This window comes from Parus major, chromosome 8, assembly GCF_001522545.3.
Source record: "Parus major isolate Abel chromosome 8, Parus_major1.1, whole genome shotgun sequence".
Lineage (NCBI taxonomy): Eukaryota > Metazoa > Chordata > Aves > Passeriformes > Paridae > Parus > Parus major.
This window is the reverse complement of record NC_031777.1, coordinates 3,599,526-3,618,256: the sequence shown is the minus strand read 5'-3', so window position 1 is coordinate 3,618,256 and position 18,731 is coordinate 3,599,526. Positions and strand designations below refer to the sequence as shown.

At 39.4% G+C, this 18,731-nt stretch overlaps 1 protein-coding gene across 5 annotated transcripts in view; it reads right to left on the bottom strand.

The window, feature by feature from the left end:
* The window catches only part of COP1 (COP1 E3 ubiquitin ligase), a 124,054-nt gene that overhangs the window by 104,756 nt on the left and 567 nt on the right, over positions 1-18,731 (bottom strand). For 2 of the 5 annotated variants that reach the window (XM_033516271.1, XM_015635745.3), the window contains exons 2-6: positions 12,085-12,144; positions 10,508-10,605; positions 9,059-9,135; positions 6,587-6,706; positions 4,550-4,618 (exon numbers count right to left, since the gene is read on the bottom strand). In XM_033516271.1, coding sequence (XP_033372162.1) covers positions 4,550-4,618; positions 6,587-6,706; positions 9,059-9,135; positions 10,508-10,605; positions 12,085-12,144 — 424 coding nt within the window. The other 3 variants (XM_033516272.1, XM_033516273.1, XM_033516274.1) reach the window with 3 other exon arrangements.

Here is an 18,731-nt window from a genome sequence, read left to right as displayed (position 1 = left end):
AAATCCTACAGTATGGAGGAAATGTGCTCTGGAAGCTTAGTGATAGGGTCAGATAGAAAAGCCTCATGATATAAGGACATCTGGCAAAGGGAACAAAGCTGCCTAAACAATTAGACTAATTGCCTTTGAGTCTAATACATCAGTAGTAGGTGCTACTTGGCCTTTTTCTTTGCAAGTCCTCTCCAGTGCAGCAAGGAGAGACAGCTGTCATACACTGATATCACTGTGATAATTTTTAGTTTGCCACTCACACATTCACTGTATCCTTGGGCTCCTTATCGCTGTTTCTGGAGCTCACATCTCTCATTCAGTAACTTAGAAATGCAAATAGATTTAAAACACCAGGTAAGTGCATTGGATAGGGACCAGATTACTCTAGCTATAAATTCTCCTCAGCAGTCCTGAAATGTAACCAAGACCACATGACAACAGAAGAGCATGACTGATTTCTGGTTGTCACCTCCTCTTGCTTACTCATTAGTTCATCCATGTGTGTACATGCAGAACATAAGGCTTGACAGGTGAAGTGATTAACACAAGGTAATGGATATCCCTGGAGAATTCATGCTTGTAATTCCCAGCAATAGCTCCTCTTATTTTTAGTATTTAAGATTTGATGGTGCAAAGAACAATGATGATTCTGAAATGCTGAGCAGGCACTCAGTGCCACAAGCCTGAGACACCTCAGGATTATTTTTCTGTCCCAAGATGTTTACCAGCTAAAAAACAGCCTTATGCATTAGCAGACATCAAAGAGGCCTTGTTTGTTAGACACGAGAGACTTCACATTATTAGAAAGAAAAAGCCCAGAGAACATAAAAATGAAGTGACATATGCCAAGGGAAACATGAATGCACCCAGAGAATAGCACCTGTGTAGAACTTGATTTGTGGTACTAATCACCAAGCTCAGTATTCTCCTTCAGTAAGCAATGGTGCTGCTTGACAGAAATAGCATCAGGTAGCTGAGCTAATATTATTTCAGAATAAATTATCTATATGATGTATATGGTGGTGTCTAACTGTTTGGAGACATTCAAATCGTGACCAGACATGATTAGCAAGGCCTCTTCTTTAAAGTACTGAATGTAAAAGTGGGGAGAATTAACTGATAAAATCAGCTTTCTCACAAAGTGTTCAAGATGAAAGAACACGTGAACATTTCAAAACTAACGAAGTTAAATTTGTGAAAGCATTTATACAACACATGTATGAAAGCAAGAATTTTAAAAAGCCACGGTCTACATTTGATTTCCCTGGAAAACAGTAATAAACACCCACCAGCACCAAGACATAATATTTCATTATTAACATTAACCTTCCAGACTTTTTGCGTCCTTAATTTCAACAGAAGAGGACAGTGAATTAAAAAAAAAAAAATAAAAAAAAATAAAAAATGCAGAGTGTGCATTCAATTAACTGTGCACACACAAGGCACTCAGCCATGCTAAATTTGCCTTAGGGGTATCCAACTGTTGTGAATGATCAATACATTCCTCCCCTCCAAAACTATCTGTTGTGTGTGAAGAAGTATTTTTAAGCTTTAGCCATTTGTTTTCAATCTTTTCTAAAGTAAGACATTTCTTTTTTCTATTACTATTGGCAAGGATTTAGGATTTTTTGCCATATTGCTCTAGGTCAAAAAGAAAACAAAATACATAAACTTCAAAAGAGAAAGGGCTTGCAAGCACCTTTGTGCAAAAAACATGCAGTAAATTCCAGCTTGACAAGACCAACATTTTTAAAAAATGTTTGGAAAAAAAACAGATCAAAACAGGATTTCTAATAGAAACTGCTGCAGGTGCTCAACCTTACATTTATCTTCTAGAAAAATTATGAAAAGGTGACAAAGAAGCATTTGTCAAAAGACTTGACTGCACCAATATTCTGAAGTACAAGTCTAAAAGATAGTTTTCTTCTAGCTATAAACTCACTCCAGTATGCTCAGAAGCCACAATTTCATTAATGAGAGAGAAAAAAATACATAACTAATGAATGAAGTTGGCAAGGAGGGTTACAAGTGGTTACAATCATCTGCTCTGAAGATGTGAAATACTATACAGGGACATCAACTCTGTGGCAGTATCTTTATTCACTTACAAAAGTACCTTAGTCCCTATGTAAGAACTTGCCATATGTAGTAAATGAAAACTGTTAATAAAATCTTGCAATAAATAGTATTCAAAGAGGCATTTTAGGAAGCAAAGTTATCAGAGTTCCTTTAAACATTTAAGTCAAAAATTAGAAATAAGAACTCAGGACCACACATTAAAAAAAATTTTTATTAAGAATTTATCTTTACAGCTATGACATACTGAGTGAAATTGCATTTACTCTGCAGGTATCTTTACTAAAATCAAGTCTGAATTAAGAAAGGAAAAAAGGTCATGCTCCTCCCCATAATAAGGCTGCTAGTGTGACTCACAATGACATGCAATAGATCATTGTTCCAGGGTCCACACATGTTTCTTGAGCTCAATTCATAAACAGCCACCTCTCACAGCATCAAAATAAACTACAGTGAACTGTTGAAGCTCTGACAACCTTTACTGCATTATTAATGTGATCACTTAACCCCCCCACAACCTCTCACCTTCCAAGCCAGCATCTCAGGCTGTCTGCAGTCTGGATACATCACCACTGTCATAAACCAAACAGTAATTCCTCTATTACCCCACAAAACTCCCTCCAGGAAAGTGTTTGCCACAAGCTTCACCAGCTACAGGGAGGACCTTGTCACTTACCAAAAAGGAAGCATCAACTGGTGTAATTTACTCTATGTGTAAACTGATGCCCAAGACATATTTTGGTATGTAAAACTATCCTAATGACTGGTCTGTATTTTGCAGGCATCTACCCACTGATTTTTATCTTTCTTACCCTTATCAAGTGAAAGCAAAGACTGCTACAAGTCTGACAAGTCCTCATTTCCCTCAAAATAAATGGCAAGGCCAGACACTAAGCAATAGGGCAAGGACAGAACTGACAGGCCTGCACAGAAGTCCCTGGAGATGTGACAGTCTGCATTTCACACTGGAATATAAAGGGGGCTACAAAATAAAACAGAGGAAGTCTTGGCAACAGAGGGAGTAGGTACATAAGCAGGGATGTGGAGGATCTGAAAAACTATACATCCCAATTGCCTTCAGGATGTTCCAAAGGCTGTTTTCAGAGGATCTGCAGCCAAAATTAAGTTTCTTGAGCCTTAAAAGGAAATGTTATCCTTCAAAAATTATTACTAAAGCCAAAGAGATAGAGATACAGATAAGATGGGAAAGGATTCCCAGGTACTGAAACTCACAGAATCAAGGCTGAAAGAGACCTTCAAGATTATCTAGTCCAACCACCACCCCAGTATCACCATACTAACCCCTAAACTATATCCCCTGTCCATATCCAGATGCCACTTAGACATTTCCAGATGTTGTGACTCCACCAGCTCCCTGGGCAATTTATTTCAATACCTGACCACTCAGTGAAAAAGACTTTTTCTAGTATCTAATCTGAACCTCCCCTGGTGCAACTTGAGGCCATTTCCACCCATCTTTTCACCTGAGACATGGCAGAAATATCCTGACTCCCCCCACCCCTTCCCACTACAACCTCCTGTCAGGTAATTAGAGAGCAATGAGGTCTCCACTGAGCCCTCTTTTCTCCAGCCTGAACAACCCCTTCTCCCTGAGCTGCTCCTTGTAAGATGTTTTCCAGACCCTTCATCAGTTTTCTTGCCCTTCTTTGGAATTTCCACAACCACTGTTGGTTTTGGCCATGCCTGTCTGTTGGTGGACAGACTCCAGACTTGCTTTGGAATGACTCCATAACCAGACCCTCAATCCATTCTGGACAAGGCTTCTTATACCCATCACATTTACATGGTTTCAAGTTTGACCTTGTAGTTACACTGTTGGGTCTTCTGTTCTTCACATCATTTCTCAGAAACCATGGACCACAAGAGAGCTCATCCTTCTACTGTAGGATCATTTTTCTAGGTTTTTGGGCTATTTGTGGTATTAGTGTTTATGCACTGCATGACCTTATAAAGGAAGAGCCTCAAACCATGAAAGACTGTGTATGTGATTATAGAACTCTCTCATATTCCTTGAGACACTCATTTTAGGACAAATAAGGAAAAAGCACAGAATATTAATTCTTTTACGTCACCACATTAGTCATGGCATTTGATAAACTGAAGAGAAAAACTTGGTAGTGAAAATAATTTCACTCCTTCCCAATCTTTGATTTTCTTCTGTGTTGGGAAAACAATCTTGTTTCAAGAACTTGATGTACATGTACACCAAGGAGCATCTATATTCCCACATGCTTCACCAGCATGAGACAACAAGGCAAATGATTAAAAATTGAAGCTGTCACACATAAAGAGATTAATTTTCCTTCAAACCCATGTGTCCTGTGTCTTAGATTTTCCCCAACACGCCTTGAGTTATTCTTTGCAGAAATAATGCCAAGCTAACACATCACTTCAACAGAAATGCACTGGGAGAAAGCAGCAGACACCACAACCTCACCCACTGAAACACAAAGCAAGTTACCTCTCGTTTGTTTCTCCTGGCAACTTTAAGAAATTCCATAAGGATCTGCAGTTGGGCAGCATGGGATTCCTGGAACACAGTAAATAAAGAAGTGTAACTCTTCCACATACATTAAGAAAAACAAGTATTTGTTTTACACAGAAACTACCTTCATTTAGAGGTTAGCAAGAGAAAAATAGCTTAAGGAAGTTTTAAAAATGGTAGTTTAACTTTATCTTACAGGTCTTAATGTTTTGTTTGGTTCACAAATTTTTTATGTGAAGGCAACAGCCCTTGTAACAGTTCTTACTAATACGCTGAATTGTTTCTTTTTTCTTTGGCTACTGCACCTGGAATGGATTTTGGAATTCAGGTTCCTCACAAACTCACCTTCTACCCTGGAAGATCATTAACATCCACCTCATGATCAGCATACTAAAGGATAAAGTACTTATACAAAAAAAGCAACCTTCCCCAAAATTTACATTTATGCTTATGTAGAAGTTACTCCTAAAGATTTCTCCAGAGTGAAAGACTATTCAACTGATGAAACTAAACCATCCCTTTCTAGTATTTTTCACAGTAGGTTATTTACCTCAGCCATCAGCACAGTATTTTCACCCAAACTAGGCAAGAACTTGACAGGGCAAGATAAAGAGAACCACAAGAGGAAAGAAAACTAAGACCTATATTCCAGCATTAATATAGTCCTAATCATATCCCAGCATTCCAAGACTTATTTTCACAACCTATTGAAATATTTATTATTAAAGGATTGTAAACATACACTCAAAAAGGATGAAGACATAGGAGCACACAAAATCCATGAAAAGCAGAGGGGACAGCAACAATAATGACATTTAATGCAAAAATACTACTTTTCTGATATTATTTTCTTACTCCCCATGTTCTGACAATAATAAAAGTGAAGCAAGTAAAGCTAGACAAGAAAAACTCAAATTATTCTTTGAATGTGAGGTGTGGTTTCACTTTTTAGGTTTAGCATCCTTAGAAGATATTCATACCATGAAATATTCATACATTCAGTCATATGCCTTCTTTGCTTCAGATTTGTCACAAATTATACAAAAAGGCTTACAGAGAAAAAACTTCTATTGTCTTTTTCCCCAACCATAACTTCACTGAACCACAATGAACACAAGTCCCCATGCAATAAGGCAACATAACAGTTCTGCTAATAGTCAAGCATAATTTGGGGTTACTTACTTTCCATCAGAACCACAAGTTGTAAATATTGATTCTGCAAGAGTGAATAAGTTAAGATATTCCCAATACAACTTTTCCTCACCTATTTTAAAGCACTGTTAAAATCCTGTTAAAACTCTCCTACTCAAAATTCACTGGGTCAAATTCTGTAATAATCCAGTCTAGTTTATATAGGGCTGGTTCTCATAACTTGAATACAATCACTTGAAATGAAAAGCAGAATGGCCAAATACATGGAGAACTAACCCAAACCAACTATATTCCAGTTAAATCATAGGAACAGCTTGCTTCATATTGGATAAATCTTCAAATCAGCTACATAAACAAGACATCTGAACTTTTCTTTCAAGCATTAAATACTTAAAAAAACCTTCAAGGAAAGGTGGTAATTCAGATTCTGTGGGTTCCAGCAGAAACTAAAATGTGCGATCCTTTTCACACGCTCGTTGTGTTTATTATTTAATCTCTATCCTGGACTTCTTCATGCTTATTACTCAGAAAGATCTGACATTTACTTGTGCAACAGACAATTAGCAAACTTCTTCACGTGCTTCTCTGTGTTCTCTGAGTCATTTTCTCTTATCCTTTTCTGTTTTTCCTGCCTGTTTATACAACCCTGCCAGCAACAGCATTATAAGCATGTTATGGGCATCACAGCTGAAATGTTACTTCACTACAAAGGTCAGCAAAGCAGTCATCTTTTAAACACCAAAACACAAGAGAAAATACTGAGCAATTAATTCACCTATAGAAGCTTGCCTCCAGGAAAAGGTAGCAAAAGAAAAAGCTTCTAAATACACAATGTTCATTTAAATAAGAGAAACTTCTTACTGCTTCCAACTGCTTCTTCTTTTGCACCAGCAGCTCCAGCATCAGGTTGACATTGGCTAAGTCAAGATTGTCTTGGTCAGTTCCCAACAAGTCTTGAATTATCTGCCACCTGTGGCCATTCTAAAAAGAGAACAAGAGATGAAGAGATGGTGAGTCCAAGCCATCCAGGGCTATATAAGCTATCCAACAACAGATATTAAAAGCAACATGGCAATATTTCATCCCTTTCTAAAACTGCAAAACAGTTTTCATATATCCAGATTCCCAATTCTGCCATGTCTACAGGATATGGCTCCTCTGACCTACTGCAGAACTTCTTATCATATTTGGAATATATCTGTGCTTCATGAAAGCATATTTGCTGCTGCTGTTGGGAAAAGATTATTTCATAGCAACAATTTTATCTGATTTGTGCCCCAGTTTCTGAGAACATGTTTCTTTAGGGAGAAAATAAAAAACTCCACATTTATCCAAGCTTAGCTGCATTACATCTGAAATACTGTTATGCATCAATACCTTTTAATTTTTTAAGCCCAAGTAATAGGTAAAACCCTGATGCTAAACTCAAATCAAAAAGGTAGCATCAGCTTATTTTTTCTACTGTCACCTCTCACATTACTCCTCCTAAGTGTAAGGGAAACATGAAAGCTGGGAAGAAGATGGAGCTCATCAGGTTGATCTCATTTAAACTGCTTGGAGCTGTGGAGGACTCCTCAGAGGACCAAAATACTACTACACAGCCCATTCTTCCCTGAAGGCTCTTTTCTCTTCTTCTCCATTAAAAAAAAAAAAAAAGGAAAAAAAGTAAGCACAGGAAAACCTGAATAATAGGTTAATGCCTGCACAGCCTTACATCAGAAAGCCTCAGGAACCCACAGGAACAGCTGAGAGGCCTAAAGAACATCTAAAAAACAAAGCGGAGTTAAAAAATCCTGTCCTAAAAAAGCTATGACACTAAATCAAGTTATTTAAATTGGCAAGAACTTAAAATGCCATCCAGGCTAAATCAGATATTTTCTCAGAGGCTGTGCCTTTTTGTATTAACTAGATTAAGAAAAATAAAATATGTAACATCCATATACAACACACAACTTTTTATATAGTGCTCAACAGAACCTAGGAAACTACTCACGCCAAAAACTCAATTTCAATCTGGAGTAACTGGGGGAAAAAACCCCATAATTTTTAAGCAAGTGAACAGGATTTGAGACATTTTAACAGATGAATGCACTAGTTAATTGTACTGCTGCTCAACTACTCAAATGTTCAAACATGCCTTAACATGATTTCTTAACGAGACCATGACTATTGCAATGTGTCTTGGATGACTTCCCTTACTACCACAAAAGTAATACAAGACACATTAAAGAAGGGGTACAGGAGCAATGTTACTCTTTTAATGGATGTGTAATTTTTATTTGCTGCCAAAAGGTAGACAACACTTTTGGGCATGAAGTTATGGTACATTGTTCACTTACTGATAGTTATCAAAAACAGGTGCATCTACAAGCACAGCTTTTAAAGAATAAAACAAATTTCCAAGAAGCTATTGTGTATGCCTTCAGGTCAGCTGTGTGCACTTCAAGTAATATCTAGTTTATGCATATTTTATATTAAATATGGAATATGCATATTTTATAACGAACATAAAAACTTACTGTGAGTAAACCAATGAATCTTTAAAAGAATGCTCTTTTCAAACACTGACAGCACTGGCTTCTGCAACACAGCCCCTAAATTCATACCACTTTAATATAAGTTTCTAAAAACAGGAGCTCTGTTATTTTTAATATTATTTTGCAATCTTATTTATGAATTACAAAAGACAAGAATGTCAGACACAGTAAGACAAATATGCAAGTTTTTTGGCTCATGTCATATATTCTTTTTGATTTTAACGTATAAGAGCATCCACAGGTGCTGTGAAGAGGTTCTGATGAACTGAGGATGCAGATCCTGCTCTGATTCTGTGACATGAAGCAAGTCTAGACAATAACCCAGGCAGTTTTATGTGGCATCTGAACCACAACACCACACTCCAAACGTATCTTTCTCCCTCTTGTGGTTGGTATTAGCATTCCTCCAGTTTCCTGATAGAACACACATGTGATCAGACAAGCCCATGGCACTTCTAATCATTCACTGCTCTTGTTGTAGCTGTAATTTCCAACACTGAATGAAAATTATTACCTCTAAACAAGTGTACTTCCATGGGCAGCTCCCCAGGTTATATGCAATACATCAAAGGGTGCTTGCCTATGCTAACACAGCTTCTCTACAGATACTGCTGGTGGGAAGAAAAGGAGTTAACAGGGTAGAAGGGATCTACTGCCACTGGTGTTCATATTATTCCCCTTTAAAGCAAGTTAAAGCATCAGCTCAACAGTTCAATCACTTGTCAGTTAACACACATAATTACAATTGCTGCACAGAATCGTTAAATAAATGTAAAGTAAAAAAGTTGGAACATACGGTGCTACTCACTGAATGGTCCAGTTTGAGTCTTTTCTCCTCAGATCTTTGCTTCTGTTTGAGAATTAATTCATTAACTAAAAAACATAAATAAGATGTCAAAGAGATTGATTTAAAATTCACCAAACCAGTGTGAAAGATTCTATCTCAATATTTTCACTTTAGTTATTAGTTCCACAGTAAGATGTTTATCAGTAATTAAAACAGTAGACGATGTCTCCACTTTTTTTCCTTATCAATTTATTCCTTGGTGGTTTTTTGTAACATATATAATGACTCCTTAAAAATCATCAATAAAAAAAAAGCCAACACATTCTCCAAATTGATTCAGTTCCTTTTTCTAAACACCCATAGCTCCTTGAGAAAGTTTTTCAACTTCAAGGCAAAAGTATAACACAGAAGAGTATGAGGGAGATAAATCAGGTAAGATTCTATTACAGGCCAAAAAAATAAGCACAGCTGATTAGAACAACTTTTCCTTGAATTATTATGTGCATTTCTAAAGATATGTTTCTGCTTTAATTTTACACCAATCTACCAAAAGTAAAGAGAAAGATAACTTTAACCCTTTGCACACATATGTACACAAGCTCTTCCCCCTCCAGGATATACCTCAAATCCCTTAGAGGTATAGTAGTTACATGATACTTTATCTATATACTATATAGTGTATATATGTGTCTAACACACTCTTTGGCCCAACATGTACTCCAAGATCTGCCTCAGCACCATCTCCAGCACAACATGATTAGGTCTAAATCAAGATGCCCATTTCTGAAGCATTCCTTGGCTACCGTGGCTTTTCAGACATTTATTATTAAATGGGTATCTCAGCACATGAAATCAAGATTTGCTTTAATTTGGTTATTCATACTGCAACGTGTTTCCTTTCATCTTTTCTCCACAAAACTAAGTTTTAAACTGTATTTCCACCTAGCAACGTTTTCTCCCTCTTTAAGAAGCAATCAGGATTGCATATAGGTATATGTATGAATATTTTCTGTATCTAATTTGCACCTATACCCATCATATGGGCCTCCCTACAGCAGCCAAAATAGCAGTTTCTAATACAGCCTCCACCCTTTCAGTGTCCAAGCTTTGTAAACAGGGCATGTTCTTTATCATTAGACAGACAAGAGTGTAAGAAAACAAAAATAAAGAGATTCACATCTCTAGCCAGAAGAAAAACAGCTTTGCTTTTCATAGTATGGAAACAGCAGCAAGTTAATCTCACTACTGTCACTCAGCACATAGAACTGCTGGAGGCAGTGCAGTATTAACAATTTATACTACTAACCTTTTTAATATAAAAATGACAACCAAGGGGCTGATATTTGGATTTTGTTTTCAACATCCAGAAGACTGTAATTTACAGGACAAACTTACAAGTAAGTGCCTGCCTTCCTTAACAACTAAGATGTTTCTCATGCAAGCAAGCCTAAAGCTCACCTAAGAAGTTGGGATAAAGATGATCTATGTTGTCCACAACGTAGTTGCATTTGGGACATCTGTTATTGTCCTCCAGGCTCTGGTGAATACATTTATAGCTGTTCAAAAACAAGAAACAAAACAAGTGAGCTCTCATGAAGGAACAAAGCATAAGCACAAGGTAAATAATAACAGACTTAGACAAGGTGCTGTGTGTGTGTTGCCAGCTAACAGCTGCGCTGCCAGCAACCTACAGTGGAGTCAAAATGTTCCAGTGTTTGAACTCAGAGTGTGCTACAGCAGAAAGCAAAGGTTTCTGGCAAGGATTACAAAATGTAGTCAAGTACTTCACTCTTATTTCCCTGAGGATTACTGCAATGTGGGTACTCCAGCCACAATACCATCTCAAATTCATGCTCCCCACCACTTCCACAGGCAGGAGAAGCAAACAGATTGAATTACTCAGAAGCAACTCTTCCAGATTAGCCAAATACTTTGCAATCAACATTAAAAGCATTTTAGGCAACTGAGCAGAGGAAACACCTTCACCAACTTCTCATATTTCTCCCCATGGCTGCTTTTCTCACTATCAGTGACTTCAGAGGTGCTCACTCTTGAATGGACAGAGGAACGAGAAGATGCACTTCAGCATCAGGTTTAAGCATCTCATTAAGAACCTGCTTGATGTCAGCTCCTGATAGAGACATCAGGTGGTAACATTGCTCCACTCCTCCTAAATAAAGGTATTTCAATGTTTCTCATCTTGGACCTCTAAAAAGTTACAGGTCACAGGGATCAAGTGTTACCACAGAGGGCACAAAATCAGCTGTTATCTTACCTGCTGCAAATTGAAACTCTTCTGAAAGTTACCTGAATCTGCTGCTAGACAAAGTACTTTATACTACTATAATGTTACTTCTTAGAAGGTTTAGTTCTAATTAGCAGACCCTGTAAGAGTATAACACAGAGAGGACACTGTAGGACACCATGGTTCAACATTTATACCAATCCCTAGAGGGGAGAAGAAGCAGCAATTGGTTCCAGAAATTACCCTAGAGGGTTGTTGCACTCCTTCATGAAACATTTGCTCCTCATGACAGCCAGAGATAACACACTGAAAAGTAAGTGAAGCCAGGCCAATTCAATACAACAGGAAAGCCTGAAGCATATCCTCTCTTACAAGGTTTAAAATAATTGCAATATACAATGTACAAGCCACTTCAAACTGTGCACAGTCTTGCACAAAGCGAAGGAGGAGCTGCCAGCATTGCTCCCAACACCTCTACAGAGGTGATGCCAATAGAGGTAAATTAACAAAATGTTCTGACTCTGGATAGTGGGTGTTAGCAGCAGTTCATGAATATTTTATTTCTTTACAGAGGAAATATGTTGGCACAGCACTATATGGTTAAGACACTTGGATTTGGCTTTTTAATCTAACAGGTACCCATCTTTAAAAAATTTATTTAAACCTCTTTCTTCAGTGTAGGGACAGAAGACAGAAAAGAAACAAACTCTGAAAGGGAATCACAGCAACACCTGCCTGCACATGCTGTAAGAGATGGACATTTTATGCAATACAAGAAACCAAATATTACCAGAAGCTGTGTCCACATTTCGTCATGTAGGCTTCTTCAATCATATCAAAACAGATGGGGCTGAAAACAAAGCAAAACAAAAATCAGAAAGATGTCTTTATGTTAAAATATGAAGAAAAGTATTAATTCAAAGCAACCACCCAATGACTGCTTAGGTAATAATCACCTATATGTAAAATGAAAGGACATATTAGTGCAAAAACAACCAAGCAGTTTAAAGATCAAAAGGGCAATCAACAGTTCTTTGAACTCTGAATGATACTGCAGTTTGCTACAATTAGGAACCAGTAAGTGTTCACTCAAGCTTTTAACACCTGCAGACAACCCAAACAAATCTTCAAAAAGCAAGGCTGCAGAAGAACCTTCATCTCTCTAAAACCCTGATTTTTTTTTACATGAATAGACAATGTATTAATAAATGATACAATAACTAGTTCCTCCTTTTTTTTTTTTTCCAGGCAATAACTATCCATAATTTTTCAAAGTGGCACAAAGAGAGCAGATTAGAAATAGTAATGATGTCATGAGAACAAAACTAATAAGTGGGTGGAGAAGGTGCAAACAAGGGGGTGTGCCTGCAGAGCAATGCCAGGGTTGAGGCTGCAGGAGAGCAGGATGAAACCAACAGGCAGCAGGCAGACACAAAGCCAGAGATGAGAAAGGTAGAATAACTAGTTAGTGACCAGAGCACAGCCAGCTCTCTGTCAGGGATCGCCAAGAACCAAGCAGGGACCTGAAGAGAAGGATATGCAAGCAAGCACATCCACAGGAACCTGAGCACAAGAGATTGGAATCCAGTGAGACAGGTAGTGGAAGAAGTCTGGCTCATCAAGTGTCTGTGACATGTTTGAAAGGAAAATGAAACACAAATGAAAGAAGAGGAGTGATGCATCCATCATACTTCCAGTGACTCCTATGGCTGCTCTCCCTGATAACCAGTGAGATTTGCTGTCGTGTACATACTCATTTCCAGGTCTTGGCCAGCTATCCAGCAAGATGCCACCAGCAGCAACATCACAATTCTGCACATAACACACAGATCAGCTGTGTCACAAGATTCACCTTGTTTTCAATGCCTTACAGAGATACAAACACTCTCCTCTCACTCCCTCAAGTCCACACCAATCTCAGTTCCGAGAGGCTTTCACCAGCACTTGTTTTCTTCAGAAACAGCCTCCTCCCACCTCCTGCCAACAAGACAGTTCTCACCGATCGAGCTGTTAATAAACTGTTAACAACTTCTGCAAAGCAGGAGTATTTTTTGCATCCAAAACCCAAAATCAGGATCAGACTGCAAAAAGCAATGCTTGTCTGAGCAGGGAAGGGGAGCACTCCACAGAAGGCATTCCCCCATTCTGTAATCTATTTTAGAGTATACTAATGTTTGTTACCCCATTAGAAAACAAATCTTAACAAAAACAGGAAGGAGGAAACACCTCTTAAATACTTTAAGCACATAGAGGTGAAGCTGTGGCTCCTGCTCTAAATCACCATACTGGAAAACACAGCTGTCATGAAAGGTTTGTCCAGCCTAATATATGAGCCAGGTTGTCTTAAATATTCCACCAAATCGCCTGTATAAACACAATGTAAAGCCAAACAAATCAAACCAGAATGCTACTCTCTCCACCGAGCCATCTCAAAAGAGGCCTCAAAAATAATTAATCCACACCTGTCCCTCTTCCACCCTGACAGACCTTTTTCTACACCTGTCTTGAGCAGCATCATCTTCAGAAGTCCAAGTCACTTTTTTTCAAGTTATTTAGTTTCAAGGCACTGTTTAATCAGAATAAATTACAAGCAAACTCAACCAGCACAGGCAGATTATTAGCAGGAGAATAAGGCATCTCTGAATTCTGTTAGCTGCACTTTAAGAGAGGAAGTCAAAGACTTAGGCTTAGATGAGTATCTAAGGATAGTTTCTCCCCACTGGCCCTGGTGATGAACAGTTTAACTTCTTCACCTTCTTCTAGTCACAGCCTATAACTGAGGTATATGCTCTATGTATCATGCTAGAAACTGCTATTCCCCACAGGGCCAGAGGTGATGCTCCTAATAATGCCCTGCAGCAAACAACAAGGCTGTAATGATCCTCTGTCTACAGGAGAACATCACAAATTAAAACCAAATTAGAAGATTACCTCCTAACATGCCAGTCACACGAGATCACTGTTCCCAAACTACTCCTTCGTACCCGTTTGACTGCAGAAGTGACAGAGGCAAAATAGTTGAGAAAAAGCAATCAGAGCCAACAAATATAGCTATTCAGTACCAGGGACATCATTAATGGTACTGAAGTTTTCATTAAGAACTTTTTCCCCTGAAATGCTCCCTGAGTTACAAGAGAAAACAAGATTGATATATTTTAATACTTACTGAAGCCAAGCTGACTGCAACCCATGGAAGTTGCTACGCAACAGCTGTTTGAAGCTAATCTAACACAAAGGGAAAGTTAAGAAAGAGGTGGAGTGACAGGACTTGAGAAATACTACAGTTTGCAGTATACACTGAAAAAGGGAAGAAGTATGGTGAAATCAAGGCATCTGTGCATGAGGTAGCTTATTCTCTACTTGTCTAAAGCAGCAGTCAGGTTAAAAGGATGCAAATTACTTCAGCAAGTCAAAAATGTCACTGGTCTCTAGAAAAGAAGGCATCAGTATCTGATGAACACTCTTTTTTAATCCAGCACTGCAAAGGCTTACCATTCTTTCTCTGCAGAGCAGACCTCAAACATTTTAAACATCCATTTTAACCAAGTTCATGGCTGTAAGTTTTGCCAGTTTTTTTCCAGGCACCTTTCAAGAGTGCTAATGTCACCCTACTGCCACACAAACACCTTCCTGAAGTGGTCACTATGAAATTTAAATATACTCCAATAGCAAACAAGATTCATTATAGTGCCCACCTCCTATTCTGCTCCTCTCTGGTCTAATCAGAGACCAGGCCTTGCTGCAGGCTGTGTCCTTCCTATGGAAGGTAGCCAGGTTAAAGATCACTGCTGTTACTATCTACTCACTATGAAGCTCTAATGTAAGGACAGGTACTAAGACTTCTTGTACATGGTATGCAAACAGCTTGCTCTGTTTTAGTTTGTGACTTCAGGGCAAATTTGCAATATTCCCTACTAAAATTGCTTTCCAGACCACAAACATGGGAACACTCAGCCAATGCCTGGATTAACAGGCAACAAACCAAGGAAAGAACTGGTTTTAAAAACCCATGAACCTGCAAGTCCAGGTGGCATACAGCCCTTCCCACATCTGAGCTGTGGTACTGGGTGCTGATCTCCAGATCAGCACACAATACCTCCTCTTCCACACATGATTTGTGCCAGAGCTCAGAAACAAGGACTGGTATGAAGTAGCCACTGGAGAGACAGGTAAAATCCACTCCATTCAGGGAGCAAAGCAGATAGTAACTGGTTTTAAAGAGGTTCAGTCAACCACTGACTAGGGAGGGCTAATACCAGGCCTGGGAAAACTAAGCAATTACATTGCTGGGCAGGATATAATTGTTTGACTAGAGAAGTTCCTTTCAGACACTCTGCAGGCAAGTGGAAAGACACCTGGCTACAGGAGCAGCACAAAAATACCTTTATATTCTGCATCCTGCACTAAGAGAAACAAAGTTTTCCCTTTTATAATAAAGTGGTCCACTAAGTCAGACCTATTTGCACATAGTTACACATTTCCAGGCAGAACTGACATTCACCACAAACAGGAGACACTTGCAAACTCCTGAGCATACACATGCTAAACATTTCACAACCCAAAGTAGCAACACATGACAATGTTTACCCTAGAGCCTCAGCCTCACTTGAGACAGTGCTTTCAGAAGACAGGCAGGGAGGTTGCACATATTCATATTATTGAGGGAATTTCCACCTTGATGTTCAAAACTAACCCAAACTTCTTTACTCTTTCCCACTTTCCAGCTGGTATGGGCACAATCTACCACTGAGTTTACAGCTGTGGCTAACAGCAACTCACAGCTCATGTTCAGAAAAATTACCAAGTGCTCGCTGCAGCTGGCAGCATCTTGAATTGTCCTTACAGAGGCAAAAAGGGCATGGGGGAAATTTCTGCTTCTCACAATGAGATATGTAAAGCTTGTTTAAATCAATTATTTAAACTAACACACACACACACACCTGTCTTCTTGGACATTACTCAAAACTCCAGAGCTGCCCAGTTTGGTTTATTTCTACATAACTGTATTGCTAAGTCAAATAAAAAAAGACAGATACTGTAATTTGAAGCTAGAACATTAAGTAAGAACAAGCCCTTTAGCCCACAGAAATATACAGCAGCGAAAAACCCAAGCTAACTATAATCATTGTCTGCTCTTAAAGCTTCTAACCCACACTTCAGTATGCTTAATGTAGCTCTTGTAAATCCTAAGAAAAGACATTTTTCCCTGAGTACTACTGGGCTGATTTCTTTCCTCTCACTTGTTCAGTCAGTAGTGCTTCTCAATGAAGAGAAAACAGCCAATTATAGGTTTTCCTTGAAGCATGCACAGTACTTACCTGCAGAAATAAAGCAAGAACCTCAGCTTTTTTGAACCATCTAAAAATACTTCAAGTCTACAAATTGGTTATGGGTGTAATTTCCTTTCCAAACCCCTCATTTCTACAACAGAAAACAAAATAGGAAATAAGAGCTGACTAGAAAGGGCAGGGAGCCATGCTGGCAGAACACTACTGCCAGAGTGTAAGAGTAGAGGGAACAGAGGAGAATGGGCACTTGAAATTGTGTTCATACCCCATGACCAGAAAACCTGTGAGCAACTGAGCTCACACCAAGAGCTCTTAAATCCACCTAACATGGCCTAGAGCCAGAGCAGGGCATCAGGTGATGACAGCAGTCCTTTCATCCCCATTCTGCTACTGAGCAAACTACTAACTACAGTCATAAGCAGTAATTTTTGATTATTACTTACTCCTAACAAGAATTACTTACTGTTTTTTCTGCCACTAACTTCTTAGCAGCTTCAGGTTTTCACTTCAGTAGCAAAGATATTTCCTATTAACTCTGCTAAACACTTTACAAGCTGTAAAGCTTACAGGGTTTCGAGACAGTACCTGTCCTGTGGGAGATGCCTCACATCCAATCCTCACCTGTAAGTCAGAGCTTGAGTTAGAGTTGTCAAAATCATCTTGGAAGTTGTGGTCCACTTCTTTTTTTTACTATTTTCTTTCACATATGACTTGCCTACAACTTGATCTTTTTCCCACTACCTCTTCCCTGTTTGCCTTTCTCAGGTGCAAACACCTGACCTTACTCCCTGTTCTCACATTTTAGGACATCCAGCCAAGCTGGATCAAACTACTTCTTATGTTGGGAGGTTTGAAACCCACCAACAATAGATTTTCTTCAAAACTGCAAATTACCAACAGTTCTCAAACCATGGGCCTTAGTTTACCAATTATGTCAAAAAGTGATTTCCAGCTATGAGCTACAGCTCTAGCTGGATGCTAGAAAAACAACATCTGAAAAATGTTTAAACCATCACTGAGAAAATTCCCTACTAATCTGGTTTTAGGTGCCTGCCTGACATAACACTTATTGCTGTATCAAACTAGACAACCTTTCCCAGAAACATAGGCAAACAAAGCCAGCTTTGCTGGAGCTATCAACCATCATGAGGCTCCTTGGAGTCCCATTCAGAGGGGCACTTAATCCTTTGCTGAATCCTCTTCCAAAGATCAGAGGGCGCCAGACCACTCGAGGTCACATTGTTCAGGAAAACAAGACAGTTGCTGTGTTGTCAGAACACTGTGAGGATACATCTCTTGCTGCAGGGCCTTTCCAACAACTTGGGTGCACTCAAGGAGGAACCTGCCAGGAATAACCTTATTTTGCTTGAAAACAGAGAGCATGGAAGCAATGCTGCTGCACAGGGCCAAAACCAGACAAAAATCAGTAAATCAGTTAGGTTGGAAAAGACCTCTGAAATCATCAAGTCCAACCTATGACTTCATCAAGTCAACCATGGACAACACCATGTAAATTAGACCAGAGCACTGAGTGCAATGCCCAGTTGTTCCCTGAATAGCTCCAGGGATGGTGATTCCACAACCTCCTGGGCAGCCCATTTCAATATATAATCAACCTCTCTGGAAAGAAATTACTTCTAACGCCCAACCTAAACCTCCCCCGGCGCAGATGAAGGCTCTGTCCACTTGTCCTGTCAGAGCGAAGTGTCTGATCGTCACCTGGCTGCAACACCCTGTCAAGGAGTTACAGAAAGTGCTAAAGCCCTCCCCGAGCCGCTTCTCCTCCCTAGGCTGCCCCTCTCCTTCAGCTGCTCATGCTGCTCCAGCCCCTTCCCCAGCTCCGCTGCCCTTTTCTGGACCCGCTCTAACACCTCCATGTCCTTCCTGGACTGAGAGGCCCAGAACTGGACACAGGACTGGAGGTGTGGCCTCACCAGAAGGGACAATCACTTCCCTAGTCCTTCTGGCCACACTATTTCTGATAGAGAGAGGCACAAAAGAGGGAAAACCCCAAAGCCACAATCCCCGGAGGGCAGCAGCCTTTCCAGCACCAGAAGGGGCTGCCGCTGCTCCCTCCTCCGCTATTCCACACTTCCCAGGCTTCCCGACGGCATGGCGGCGCCCCGGCTTCCCCCGGCGACATATCGCG